The following is a 12,533-nucleotide window of genomic DNA, read 5'->3' on the forward strand; positions in this document are numbered from 1 at the left end:
TTTCTTTTCTTCCCAGGCCTGTCTTTCAGCAGGTTTAATTTCATACTTGGCCCACTCTACCGCCACCTGTACACGAAAGGATTCAGCTCAAGTGATCGCTAGTAATAATATTCTCCCAGATACAACCGATAGGAATTATGGAGCACGACGAAGGCTTCGGGAGATAAACTCGTTCTTAACACGCACTGTGTTAGCTTTTTTCTTAGCAGTGTTTGCAGGATCATGGACACCTCAGGGGTGTAGTAAGCACCCCGTTTGGAGTATGAAATATAAGCACGCATATTTCACGGGAGGTGTGCCACTTTTGGGAACAGCTGGATCACAGCCTGGGCGCTTGGTGGCATTGGAAAATATTGTTGGATTAAATTGTCAACTTGTGGCATGTTTTACACACGTAAGAGTAGATGGATTGAGCGTGCCAAAGTGTGGTACCACATGAACACTGAGGAGCATTTTGACAACTACACGTTTCGGCACAGAATGAATACTACTCCGGATTTAGCACTACAGACTACGATGGTGTGGCTAAGAAATGGTGTATCACATTTCACACATCGGTTGCAGGTCAGGCGCCAGTTTGCAATGGAGGTGATGGACAAGCCATTGTACGAATACATGCAGGGCTGTCATCGTGAAATGCATCTAAAAGTATCAATGTGGCGCACAGTTGTCCCCTAACATGTGCCCCGCCACTCAAGCGCCGGACGGAGCTGGGAACCCCCGCACGCTGTACTGTAGGCGGACGGGATGTGGAGAGCAGGTTTACCTGCCAGGTGGAGATTCTCCTGCAGCGCGCGAGGTCCCTCCTCCAGCAGGTGTCACTGTGGCTTCAGCCTACCCGGAGTCCCACCTGGCCCCACCCACGCCCCCGGGCTGCGGTGATTTGCTGAAGATAGGTAGGTGAGCGGGACCAAGCTCCACCCCCAAGGACGGCTGTTAAAAAGCCGGTGGGAAGGTAGAGTGCTGGAGAGCGGCTCAAAGCCGACTGACAGCTTAACAGCAGAAGCGGTGCCCTGCTGCAAGGGACAGGGGGAGTCACGGGCAGCCTTTAAAAAGCCAAAGACCTGACAAACCTCCACTGGAGGGGCTGAAACTGTACCGGACAACCCTATACTGGGGGCTCAGACAGCGCCAACGAGTGCAACTGCCAAGTTGCAGAGCTGCACCAACACATGCCACTACTGCACTGACAGGTGCCCGTCAATGCTCAGAAGGACAGCCTGAGATCTGGAAGGCAGGGAAGACACGGCTCACAACCAGCCCATGCCCACAACCGCTGGTACAAGACTCCAGGAAAACGTGAGAGTTCCTCCCGTGCACTCCTAAAAAATCTAGCAGTGATTTTTGTCCAAGTGATAACTGTGTTGCACTGAAGAGCGCGGAAGACAGCTGGAGTTTTTCTGACAACAACATCCTCTGAAGTGTTGTGTTCATCCATCATCCGAACGGCAGAGGCGTGCAACCTAGCATCCAGAGACTCAGCAACTACAGACCGGAGTCTCCTAGGAGCAAAGTGGCAGGTGTGCCACCCTGCCACCCAGAGACAACGCTGTGCCCATCGATCGCGCAAAGGCAGTGATACAGGATTGGTTATTCAGAAAAAAAAACTAGTAGTCATTCAAAGGGACGGCTGTGCCACCCCATCACCTCAAGCCCGTGCCAACACAGTGTCTGCCTCAAAGCTGTGCCAGCAGGGATGGAGCTGCACGGCTTCAGAAACCCAAGGACCTTTGAGGACAAGGCCGGCAGTGACCTGGAGAGCAGCAGTAGCCCGCTTTCAGGAGACGACGAGCTGGGCTCGGACGGGGACTGCGTTGCCAACAGCCCATCAGCGCTAGAGGAGGGGGCGGACCCGGCAGCGGTACCCATCGGCGAGGAGGGCATCCCCGACGGGGCGGCGGAGTCTGGCAAAGCCAAGCCCTACACGCGGCGCCCGAAGCCTCCCTACTCGTACATCGCGCTCATCGCCATGGCCATCCGGGACTCGGGGGGCGGGCGCCTCACCCTGGCCGAGATCAACGACTACTTGATGCGCAAGTTCCCCTTCTTCCGCGGCGGCTACACGGGCTGGCGCAACTCCGTGCGCCACAACCTCTCCCTCAACGACTGCTTCGTCAAGGTGCTGCGCGACCCCTCGCGGCCCTGGGGCAAGGACAACTACTGGATGCTGAACCCCAACAGCGAGTACACCTTCGCCGACGGCGTCTTCCGCCGGCGCCGGAAGCGGCTGAGCCGCGCGGGCTCAGCCCGAGGCCCGCCGCTGCCCGAGGAGGAGGCGGCCGCGCTGCCCCCTGCCCGCCGCTCCCCGCCACCGCAGCCTGCCAAGCCCGAGCCCGCCAAGTTCTGCAGCCCCTTCGCCATCGAGAGCATCCTGAGCCGGCCCTTCCTGCGCCGGGAGAGGCACTACGGCACGGAGCCTGTGGCGCAGGTGTGGGCTCCCACCGCCCTGCTGCCTCCCGCGCCACAGACCGCCCCGGCCTACCCGCTGCTGCCCGCCTATCCCCCGGCGCTCTTCCCCGCCTCCCTCGGGCAGCTGTACCGGTACTGCGGGCCCGAGGGCGCCTTCCTGCTGGAGTCTCGGGGACAGCACTACAGCTCCCAGCAGCAGCACTGTCTTTTCCCCAGCCCTTTCCCGCAGCAGCATCCCCGGGCCAGTCCAGACCATCAGCGTGCCCCCAGCACTTACCAGCAGCAGCACTCCTCCTTCAGGATGGAGCACCTCTTGGCCCAGTGACCCCTGGGGCTGCCAGAGACTATGGGGGCGTCAGCACTTTCTTCAAGCGCAGGACACGACTGAAAACGAACATATTGTGCCTTGTAAAAGTTGTGATTTGCATTTGTCGGATACAGGGGATTTCTAGAGTGTGGCTCTTTGCTTTACATCCAATTTGATTATGTTGTCTAACATGTCATAGACCTCAAGTTGTCCCAAATCAGGTACACTAACTTCTAATTTGTATTTTGTTTTCTTTGCATTCCCGTACCTAAAGGGAAAGCAACACCACAAGTGCCTGCATCGAGAAATAATAATAAAAGAAAAAAACACCGGGCTGGGTGAGAGACTTGCACCTGACATGGCCAGTTTCTCTATCTGTTCCAGTAACACTTCTTTCTTTCTGAAACGCAAGGAAAAACAACTTGTATGGGGGTAGGGGTGGGGGTAGGAGGAGAATATGCACAACTACTAGTACGAGAATGCAGAGCGAAACACCTAAACTTTTAAAGACACGTTTCCTCTGGGTCAACTTGGGATCTCTATAAACTCCCTTCATCTTGTTTTACTATTCTTGCAGGAACAGGAAGAATCAATTTCAGGGACATATCCGATGCATTGTTATCCGATACTCTAACTACATTGTTTCTAAATTTTCCTTTTTTTTTTTTTTTTGGGGGGGGGCATAATTTCAGGGCCGTACCAGAAGAATAGGATGTCTCATTAGCCTTGATGCTCGCCACCTGTCTGCCAGATGGAAAATGCTCACTTGTCATTCGTTTGTAATACTGTCCTGCAATATGCATCAGCGACTGTGCCAAACTACTGCAGAGCCTCTCAGATATCATTTCGTTTTCTACTTATTGTATTTATATAAATATATATTTTTGACACGTGTTTAAATAATGTTTATAACTAATAATGATCGGCATTGGCTTTCTATATTTTGTATTTTTGACAAAGCTCGTGTCCAGAGCTCAGTGATTGGCATGTTATTGCACACTACTGCCACTGTAAAAGGGGTGTATGTTTTTGTTTTGTAATAATGTACAGACTTGCTATCATCTCAGGCATATGACACGGCTTGTTCTCGAAATAAAAGTAAATCAAGTGCCTTGAAAGCTCGCTAGTGGTGACTCAGCTCTTTGCTAGGCTGCGGTGTTGTGACGGCTGGCGGGATCTGGGGGGTATGACAGGTATGCAGTGTGCGTGCGAAATCATAAAGGCAGCGGTTAGAAGAGCGATCCGGTTACAGGCAGCGGCGGGCGATACAGCTCACCTTGGGAGGGAGGAGCGCTCTGGCACAGCTAGCTGCAGCTACACTACCGAGGATCAGAGCAGGGCCGGGTGGGACAAAATTAGACCCGCACAGCAAAAAAAAAAGTGGCCCCATTAGCGAACCAGAGACGTAAAAAGCGGTCGACATTTGCAAATCAAGCCAGATTTGAACTTGTAAGGACATGCTGTATGGGCATTTGGCAAGGTGTGAGGCTGCGTGCATTTGAGTTTGCTGTAGGCAGTTTGTGGTAATGTCTTAGAAATCAACAGTAAAAACTGGCCCACCCGGCCATAAAACAAGCCTATAAACTGCTAGAAACTGGCCCACTCTGATCTGTCAGACCAGCCCATCAGGCGTTGTCTAATTGCCCTATAGGGCAGTCCCACTCTGACTGCGGGGCTGTGCTTATGGCAGGGACTTGGGGTGAGAACTCGTGTCTTGGCAGAAGGCTCCAGCCCGCCCTGTCAGACGGGAGTACACTTGTACCACCCTCCACCTTCCATAAGGAGCGGCTGCAGTAAGAGAATATCTCTTCAGTCTACCACAAAGCAGGGACATAAACCCTGGTACACTTTTCTAGCAGACCATACCAGCCCTTCAAACAGAAAGTAAAAGGTGTTTGTGGAGGACGGGGACGGAGCTTTGGGGTTCTCAAAAAGGGGACATGTCTAAAAAGCACAAATGTGAAAACTTTACAAAAGGAGTTTAAATAATATTGTGGCCTAAAATATGTGAACTAGAAACTGGTAAACTTAAGCTTTGTTTGCCACTGTGAATATTTCACAAGCTATGGACCTTCTTCACACACTTTCCCATAGAATCCTAATTACAACTGGCACATACGTTACCATAGGTGTGGGCTCAGCAGAGAGGCTAAGGATTGGACCAGCATATAGACTGAACACCTCTATGACCAATAGCAGGTCCGTGAGCAACACGGCCTCCAGCCTCAAAGCCCCAGAGCTGCCAATTGTGCCCCGACAACTCCCACCCGCAGCCTGAACTCGCCCAGAAGCGACTCAGTGTGCGCTACGGGCTTATAGGAGCCTCGTGTTGCATGAAGAACCAAACTACAGAAACCCATTGCTGAAGCAGATATGCTAATTAGAAAATTATTAATGATGTTTACCATCATCTGGGAACATGAAATGGTTTCAAATTAAGGAGCCAGGAGCAAATCATCATGATAAACATGCTGAAGTGTTAACGGGGACTACTTCGTAGACTTGGTTTGCCCTAAGAGTAAGAACTAGGCTTACAGCTGACACCGATTCTACAATCAGTAGGCTGACCCAACGAAACTCCTCTCTTAATAGACAGGATCTCCCCTGCTTTCGACACGCCCTGTCCTCCATTAGCAGGGGTAGGCCCCAGGGATAGTCTACCTTCAGACTCTTACCGCTCCCTTCTTCCTCCCCCCCAGGTGACGAGTCTCTAAGGAATTCCTCTATTATCGAACACACCCACCTTCCAGGTGACGGATAGTGTTTGAGGAAACTTCTGGACTAAGGGAGCGCGGAACTGGATGTCGGCTGCCTACGGTGGGGAAGTACATCTGTTCACAGAATTAGACGCCTCCCCAGAAGCCCCACTTGTCGCTGAGGCACCTGCTTCAAAGTCTGAATAAGGAAGTGAGTCGAGTTGGTTATTTGCGTGGAGCTAATTTTATAGCACTCCCTGGAAAAACAAACGCTACATTTAGTTAGAAACGTTTGAATGTGACATATCGTGTTCATACAAAGGGTACTATGAACTCTAAAGCAGCTTTGCTGACATGTTAACAATAAACATATATGCATTCTGAGATTAAATAAAACCGCAGACGGAAGTACGTGAAGTGTGCACGCAGACAAAGGGCGAAAGTACCTGCGACGTGCGCTCTGACAAGGGGTATACCTGTTGTCAGTGTACCAGGAAGGGTGAGAAAGGAATGGGGAGGTCTGAGAGAGAAGCGTCACCGAAGCCTTGCATGCACAAAGTATTGTTTCAGCAATAACTGCCCATTGCCCTCCACCAGACCACCCAGGGCAGCTAGGGCAATCGCATTAAAGAGAGCTTAGGATATTGTCTGCCTTTCGTAATAAATGTGTTTAGTGTCTATGGATGTGACCATCAATTATTTGTGGGGAGTGGCTAGCTTTTTTTTAAAGATATTAACTTCACCCTTCATGTAAATAACCCCATTACACTCATTATAAGGAAATATTGTGAGGGTTATTACATTGCTCAGCAGAGCAACAAATGAGCCGGTTAACCACGGCAGGTTTCTCCAACTAGGAGCTCGGGAGCTATCAGTAGCTCTTCTGTGTGCAACCCAGTCTACTAAAGTGCAGACTTTTGTTCGTTTGAAAGTATCCCAAAATTTGAAAGTCTGCAATTAAAACGAAAATGGGTGTATTTTCAGACCTCATAAACCGAAGTCTGAAGAAAAATGGCTGAATTTCCAAAATATTTTTTCAAGCTGATATTTGAGTGATACAAGCTATGGCACTGGTAAGATGTATTACTATTATTATAATTCCCTTGGTTTGGTGCCAGAAGAATTGCACTATGGCGGTTATACATTAACTATGTACAGGAATTCCAAAGTGGCAGTTTGTTTTTACATTTATGCTGGCAACCGTGGGTGATCGTGATTGGTAGTCTAGCATAGGGTGGCACTAACATAATTATATCTGTATTAGATGCTCGGGAAGACTTTCATTGAACATGAGTAGCTCTTATTACAGAAATGGTTGGAGACCCCTGCTTTAAGGTCATGGTGCATTAGTTGAAGTTCTCTACAGCGCATGTGAATGTTTTTTCCTAGTCAATCGAAAAGAAGTTACCAATATTAGCTGATGCCACTGAACAGGCAGTGAGTCCAGAACTTACTTCGTCATTGACATACTGGATATTGTTCTGGCCTATTTCTGCTGGCAGCAGTACTTCCGTGAACCTATAATACAGCTGATGGACCTAAATATGTTTCACCTAATCATGACTTCAAATATTTAAAAACACGTTTGTTCCCCCCCACTACATAACACCCCAAACTTTTCCTCTAACTTAGCTTAAAAACACTACCTTTTTAGTTCCTTTTTGCAATTTGTGAGTCAAGAGAACCTGACACTGCTCATGAAGCGACTTTTGGCCACAGTCTTATTAAGAGACGGTCCATCGAGCTGTTGTCCCCAAGGGATGGTCAAGCAAGTGTTGACTGGCAACATGTTAGTTAGGGATTTACAGACAATTCAGTACAAAGATATAGAAGGTAGGCCAATGAGCATTAAGTTGGTTACAATGCAGTGTCTGAGAGTTACACAGGACTACAGTACAGAACAACATACAGTAGGTATTGGTGCATTTGCTGATGACCATAACAAAGCTGGTAATATTTAGCTGTTTGAAGGGTGTCAGGGCCTTGCAAGTGAGGCAGGATAGAGAAGTGTGGAGAGGGGTATGATCTGGCTTGTCAACTGGCGTACACGTCCAGCATCATAGGAATAGAGAAGTAGATAGAATGAAACAGTGATTTTCATGCAGCTTTTTTGGCCATGAGGTAGGGATTTATGTGTAATAGAGGTCTGCTTTGCAAATTGGCAGAAGACAAGTACACAGCAATAAACAAAATCTCATGAATACACGATGGTAGACTAGAACAGCGATTTTCATAAGACACCATTATATATTAGATCCAAGATCTTTAGAACAACCTATCCGTAACAGAGGTTCTCAGTGGCGTAACAAAGGCCCCTGCACCCCCTGCGCTGTGAGGGCCCCGCCAAGCTCCAGTCCCCTCCTCAGCACAGCACTTGGCCTGAATGAGTCTGGCGCCCCCCTCCAGTTTCGTTACGCCACTGATGTGTTCTCACAATATATGCAATACAGTTGTTCATCAGTCCTAAGGTCTGGTGTATCTGCAGTACTCCAAAACAGGCGTAATGTTCTGTTTCTCACTGCTCTGCCTTCACTGTACTGTAACTCCCACTCACTCACTAGCCAGTCTAGTCTGACTCATTTGCTAAAACTCAAATAAACAACATGTCTAATCAATCCTTGGTGCCCTCTAACGACACAGGACATCAACACTGCCTTGTGAACAGACGTCTCGTCTCAGTTCAAGGATACTGTTTTGGTATTAGTGCTTTGAAAAAGGACAAGGCAGACAATACACAATTTACACACACAACATAAGTCCTACATCATCACCATTTAAAATTCATCTATAAAATTAAAAACACATCTATAATAATCTGTCTCAGTTCACGGAGTATAAATGTGTTTTATTGCTCTTTTAAACATTTTCTAAAATTCACTATAGCTTTCCTCAGCACTGAGTATATACGCAGTTTACATGGTTTGTGTCCTGGACTCCATCGCTGCCCTGTAGATCATTTTTCATTCTGACTTTGCAATGCAGCTCTGATTGCCCAAGTTCATTTTCAAAGGTAACCCTCTTGTCCTCAGACTTATGAGAAACATTGTATTGTGTTATTGTTAGACCTGACATCGTTGGTGTTGTATTGCCCCATACTTTTTGCCTTCATGCCCTGATTTTTGATGAACTCGTTTTTGTTGGCATTATGACTTTGCAGTTTTCCCTGCTAAAAGGGCTTCTGTTCTCTCCTTAAATATAGTAAAAATAGACTTCACCCAGTTGGCATATTTAATTCACTTGTATGTCCCTAGTAAATGATACCACATGTACCCAGGGCCTGTAAATTAAATGCTACTGTTGGGCAGCAGCAGTCCTTGTGTCACCCACTAACGTAGTTTTTTAAACATGTTCAGACCTGCCACAGCATCCTGCAGATTTAATTGCCACCTTGACCTGTCAAAGTTAACATTTTGCCAGACTTATCACTACATTTTTAATACTTATAAACCACCCCTAAGGTAGGCCCTAAAGGGTCATAGGGCACGGTGCATATTTAAAAAGTAGGGTATGTGTGTTTATGTTTTACATGTCCTGGCAGTAACAACTCCTAAAGTCATTTTTCAATGTTGTGAGGTCTATCTTTCCCACTGACTAACACTGGGTTACCTTATTACATTCAATGAGTTCTATCTTCGGATTGGGAGAAGATAGATATATGCTGTTTGTACTCAGATAAATTGTAATTTAAAATCCTCTTTAATGGTGATGTTAGATTTTAAGTTACAATTTTGAAAACACAACTTTTAGAAAGTTGGCATTTTCTTGTCCCCACCACCTGTGCCTTTCTGCTGATGTCCTCAGCCATATGCTTATAAATGGCTCTGTTGTTGGAGTACGTGTATTGCTTTCAGACAGTGAGACAAAGTGGGCTTAGGTTTGACAGGATGGCTAGTTAGGGGCTGTAACCAGCCTCCCTTACACTTAAAAAGGGCTTTGCCTACAGCACACACAAGGAACCTAACACCAGGCTTATCCTGCCTTTTGTCAACCTAGGCATTAAGGGAGCCTGGACCAGGGGAAGTGGAAGAACTGGCCAGAACCAGTTTTGGGGGTAGGTCCAGGAATTCCCCCACAGAAAGGCTGGCACTGGGGATAAAAGGTGGCACTCTTGGACTTCAAATCAGAACACTCCTGGACCTGTGGAAGATTCAGAAGAAGGACTGCCATGTTGCCAGAAGGATGTCCTGCTGCTTGAAGGGTTGCATTGCTGTCTGAAGAAGGAAGTTTGGATCTGTCTGCCTTGGTCCCAGGCTGCCCAGAGTGACTTTAAGGGTTTGTTCTCTGACCTGTGTGAACTAAATGAACACAATCCACTTCCAGTAGCCTCCCCGCAACAGCCTAGCTGACTGTCTGCAACTCGACCGGCCCGAGCTGGCATCTGCTATAGTGAGTCCTGATGCCCTAGAGGTGCCCCCCAAGTCCTGTACACTTGCTTGGCATCAGTGTAAGCTCCAGAAGAAGAGAAATGTGAAAATCCTGAAGATGGGCTCTTTGCGACCGCAAACAAGGCCATTCACAAAGCTGCAGTGAGACCTGCTCTTCGCCCCGACAGCAGCCATCAGGAATGGCTGGTAATGCAAGACCTGCCTTGGTGCTACAGCATCTACAGCCTGTGATGAATGCCAGCTCGACGCTCCAGCAATGACTGGATCTTCTTGCTACAGCCACAACCATCATTTTGTGTTACGCAACTGGGAAGCACAACACATCCCATCAATTGATCACACTTGTGTAAATAAACCCTTGAAGCTTTTGTCATCAGGCACCAAATTTCTTGGAGCTTTCCCATTTCACCTACATTTTTAGGTCGAGCGCGCAAGCGCTTTGAACTGTTGTTGCCTTAACTGCTTGCAAAATACTACAGCTACATTTCTAATTCAGGCTTTCAGGAAATAATTCAAATTGGTATTATGAATTGACATGGTTTCATAAGCCAGAAGATGTGGGATGTTCAGAGAGCTCGCAACTGCATGAATAATAATCGAGGGAAGAAATAATCAAGCAGGCTCCTGTGGGAACATCCTGGCACAGTTTATCGGCAGTTATGGGCTTTTAACCATGCCCACCTCACGCCAGTCACTTTCACTTGTTCGTGGGCTTGCCTTTCAAAAATCCTTTGTAATCATTGGTAAATGCTTTACGTTTGTACTGCCTTGCAGACTGACCCTGCTACATGGATAATTGTACGATTGCGGACATGTTTGGCAGAGCAAACTTCTTTTTCCTTTTGTATATCTCCTTCCCGCTTATGCCCATGATGACCATGGCTCGTTGAATCAGCTTGCTTATGTGAATTTTACTTTTAATTTTTAATTTATATGGCAAGAAAAGTCCAGTTTGGAATTTACAACAACAATAGCTCCATCTCGACCAAATGCAAGACCCATTGCATTGCAAATGCTTGTTTAGCCTTGTCAATGGCGCAGTGTTTTGGATTTACCTTGTGACTGAATGGAGCCACCACAGCTGTTACTGACCTTTAATTTGCTCGGACATTTTCCCGTTGTTTGAAAACGCACCTTTGAAAAACCTAGCTTCTTCTAAGCTGATCCACATACAGTCTAACAACATAATTTTGAGTTTTTCCATCACAGTTCGCAATAAATCAACACCCCCAGGCCAGGCCTGGGAAGAGTCTTCAAACAGTGTCATGCTTGAATATGCACTTCAACCCTTGAATTCTGACCTTGATTACAAGTGCCTCGCTTGTGACCTATGTGCAAATCTCTGTTTACGCAGGGATCGCCCTACTTCAGAGTTTTCACGTGTTAAATCTTGGCAGACGGAACCTGACATAATTTCACAGGTGCAAACACCTACTAAATACTTAGACTTGGCGATTTCTGTTTGCAAAGCACCAGAATCAGCATGCGGTTCCCATTTTTCATGTGAAAAGTTGCAATAGGTGCTATTATTGCATCTGATGAATTCCGATCTGAGGGTCCCACACAGATGTAGCAAAGGACAGGATTGTAGGAGACCAGCAGACCATTTTAAACAAGCGAAGCCACCAGACAACTCTTAGTTTGTAGGGTGCATGTAAAAAGGTCTGTCCTGCCGGTATGATTAATCACTGCCACCACTGTCAGTCCTCTACGGCCTGTCAAAGCCGGCAGTATTAATGCTCACAGAAGGATGAGAGCACATGTCCCACCCCTACACATACCGCAGAGCCCTGCTTTGGGCCTCTATTCACTTCTATGCAGCCTCTCAGGCTCCACATTTGATAGTTGTGTTTGCTGAGGTTACAAATCAAAAATAACCAGACCTGCTACACAGGGAACTCATTGAATGGGTTTTCGCTCTCCAGAGGCATGTAGGTGACATTTCCACCCCAACAACTGTTGGAATTCCAACGCAAAATTTCGTTGGCCAAGAGCAATGATTATTGTACAAATTTCCAGACTTGATTCCATGTTTTCTTCTTTCTTGAGATGAGCCCCAAGGGGCATCGTTTTATTTTGTGCTGAAGCCTCTGCAAGGTAATTCAACCAATGCTGGAACACACTGCCATACCAAACAATCTGAATGTTTAGAATATAGCGCTGTACACGGGCTAGGCTGTGAATCATCAATTATTTTACCTTCAATGGAGTTTAATGTTTCCAGTTGTCCATATCTTTATGGTCAACTTTTTGTTTTTGATTCTTTGAATTTTGCATAGTTCGAACCCAATACATCTTTCCCACGTCTGTTGACTTCATGCATTATAGGTGGAATAGCATCCCTTATTGTAGTGTAGAGCTTTATGACAGCCAATAAGCCATCAGCCAAAATAAGACCCAAAAACCATTATGCAGTGGCTTTTTGCAGGGTCTCAGTGAATGCAGCCAAGCGCGCAGACTTAAAATGAGCATTTCAGTACATATGTCTACATCGAAGTATACATCAGCTACTAATTTGTCTAGTGTAGTAAGTTTATCATCCTTGAACTAATTAGAGACCATTCCCTGACACATCTCCTAACCCACTGTAGTGAACTAGGGTCAAGGTATGAAGGGAAGTAAGCAAACCCTTAAATTGTCCTCCCACTCTCCAATAGGGTCATACGCTGACACACTTACACTGTCCCAGATGACGACAGTTGTGAATGGGAATGGTAAGACTATGAGCTTTCCATG

General features: G+C 47.0%; 1 protein-coding gene across 1 annotated transcript; it reads left to right on the forward strand.

Annotated features, from left to right (window-relative positions):
• The first annotated feature begins 951 nt into the window (after positions 1-951).
• FOXQ1 (forkhead box Q1) lies at positions 952-3,834 on the forward strand. The gene has a single exon (XM_069217829.1). The coding sequence runs from the start codon at positions 1,697-1,699 to the stop codon at positions 2,732-2,734; it is 1,038 nt and encodes a 345-aa protein (XP_069073930.1). The 5' UTR covers positions 952-1,696; the 3' UTR covers positions 2,735-3,834.
• Positions 3,835-12,533: the final 8,699 nt, after the last annotated feature.

Source organism: Pleurodeles waltl, chromosome 2_1, assembly GCF_031143425.1.
Source record: "Pleurodeles waltl isolate 20211129_DDA chromosome 2_1, aPleWal1.hap1.20221129, whole genome shotgun sequence".
NCBI classification, from domain to species: Eukaryota; Metazoa; Chordata; class Amphibia; order Caudata; family Salamandridae; genus Pleurodeles; species Pleurodeles waltl.